Source organism: Frankliniella occidentalis, unplaced genomic scaffold, assembly GCF_000697945.3.
Source record: "Frankliniella occidentalis isolate FOCC.00 unplaced genomic scaffold, Focc_3.1 Scaffold299, whole genome shotgun sequence".
Taxonomy (NCBI): domain Eukaryota; kingdom Metazoa; phylum Arthropoda; class Insecta; order Thysanoptera; family Thripidae; genus Frankliniella; species Frankliniella occidentalis.
Window position 1 is genome coordinate 66,738 of NW_026267425.1, and position 2,089 is coordinate 68,826.

General features: G+C 53.7%; 1 protein-coding gene and 1 long non-coding RNA gene across 2 annotated transcripts in view; both read right to left on the reverse strand.

Annotated features, from left to right (window-relative positions):
* LOC113211041 (ankyrin-1-like) overlaps window positions 1–2,089 on the reverse strand; it is a gene marked incomplete at its 3' end in the record, with an annotated part of 37,629 nt that continues 35,540 nt past the window's right edge. Inside the window, 1 exon segment of the mRNA XM_052273777.1 lies at window positions 1–197. Within this exon segment, the coding sequence (XP_052129737.1) occupies window positions 1–197 (197 nt within the window).
* The window catches only part of LOC127750970 (uncharacterized), a 6,874-nt gene continuing 6,040 nt past the window's right edge, over window positions 1,256–2,089 (reverse strand). Inside the window, exon 2 of the long non-coding RNA XR_008011917.1 lies at window positions 1,256–1,508. This is a non-coding gene — a long non-coding RNA (uncharacterized LOC127750970). The remainder of the gene's footprint in view (window positions 1,509–2,089) is intronic.

Sequence of the window (2,089 nt, forward strand, 5' to 3'; positions counted from 1 at the left end):
ACCCTCACGACCTTGTCTTCGGAGGAGCCGCGGGCCTTGGCCGCCAAGTGGAGCGGCGTGCAGCCGTCCTTGGCCCTGGCCGCCACCTCGCCGCCTGCCTGGATGAGCAGCCGGACGCTCTCGTCCGCGTACGAGTGCTGGGCGGTGTAGTGGAGGGGCGTCATGCCATCAACGTCTCTGGCGGTGGCGTCGCAGCCCTTCGAACAGCACACGGTTACGTTAAGGTTAAAGGGGGCAGACTGTTGATATCTGTGTAAGATTTATCTATGTTGGTAGCCCTGCTTGCATTCCCCGCTAAAATTGTTATTCTTGTTGTTCTTGATATTGTTTACCTGTCAAGTGGAGTTCAACCTAAATGTCAGTCATCGTGGAATCTCTGTAGTCGTTGTGTCGTTGTCAGTTGAAGTAAGAATAAACTGTCGTTGTTGAAGTCGAACCTCGTGTGATCTCTGGATAAGTCCCACACCAAATCTACACAGACCTGCCGAATACTGTAATGCACAGGTTCGGGAGATCATTTGTTTTGAGAAAACTAACAATCGCGGTCACATGAACGAAACACCTTCTAATTGGTATTAAATTAAACTACAATTTGACGTAGACGCGAAAGTTGTGTTCTCTTTCGTGACCATGGTCTTCTTTGCCTAGAAAAAGATGGGTACTTTTCTTTGAGGCGTGCACGAGCACTTTTCCAGCCGAACGGATGGACCAGCGACACTGAACACAAAATTGTCATTTACTTTTAAAAGATGCCTCTAGAATGAAGAGGGCGATTTTCGATAGCCACAGCTAAGGTATTCGAATTGAGGAAAACGTTGTCAATTTTCAACCCAATTTTTCATGCCGAAACATTTTTTTAAAATGCCCTCGTCACGCCATAGAGGCATCTTTTAAAAGTATAAATGGCCCCTTTTTTCACTGTTGCAGGTCCACCCGTTCGACCGGAATCGTGCACGCCGGCCCGGACGCTATCAGTAGTATGTATAGTGCGATTGAACTATGATCCGCACAATCCCATATACATACACATGATCATGGCAATTAACCCAGGCCAGTATGACGAGGTGAAAAGACGATAGTATTTTAGAAGGACTCCGCCGAGACCATCAGGCTAGGCGCCGAGGCCGTCCGTAAGCAGAGTCCTAGCGATGGACCGCCGAGCCCACAGGCCGTTAGGCCGCGCACATCAAGCAGTCAGGTAGCGTTAGAGGCGTTACTGGGTTCAGCGAGTATATGGAGAAACCAATGCAAGTAATAGCGTTAAGTCTTTAGATTTAATGAGACTCAAAGCAAGACTCCTGGGTCAGACCCTATAGTTCCTAGCCACTAACCGGCAGAGCCTTCGGCGGCCGATGCCTGTGCCAGAATGACCACGAGTAAGGGGTGCAGGCGTCTTTTATCCTGGGCACCTGCACCTCCGCTCAGACGCCGCGCCTGGAGACAATACCCGTCTCCTTGGCGGGCACGGTGCTGCCAACTGCAGCGGGCAGGGTTGCCCCGCGCTTTACCTGCGCGCCAGAATTCGAACCTACTTTATTGGCTAACCTAGGGCAAGCGTCCTCCCGCGCACCGCGGTCGGCTTGCCACTATGTAGAGACAGAAGGTCTCTACATCCCCCCCACCCCGCCCACCCCCCGCGCAGGCGCAGACGCAGCGTAGGGCTAAGGGGTGAAGGGGGTTAGGCTGGTCAAGATTGTGCAACACTCGGCCCGCACAACCCCCCTGTGCGGGGCGTGTATCAAACTAGGCTTGCATAGGTATGGCACAGGCTTGTGAAGAGTTGTGCAACACTCAGCGGAAGGCCCGCACAGGGGGGGCAACCCCCCTGTGCGGGGCGTATATCTCACATGTGCAATGTAATAACCACCCTGCAAGCCTAGTTTGATACACGCCCCTGCGGGCCTTCCGCTGAGTGTTGCACAACTCTTCACAAGCCTGTGCCATACCTATGCAAGCCTAGTTTGATACACGCCCCGCACAGGGGGGTTGTGCGGGCCGAGTGTTGCACAATCTTGACCAGCCTAACCCCCTTCACCCCTTAGCCCTACGCTGCGTCTGCGCCTGCGCGGGGGGTGGGCGGGGTGGGGGG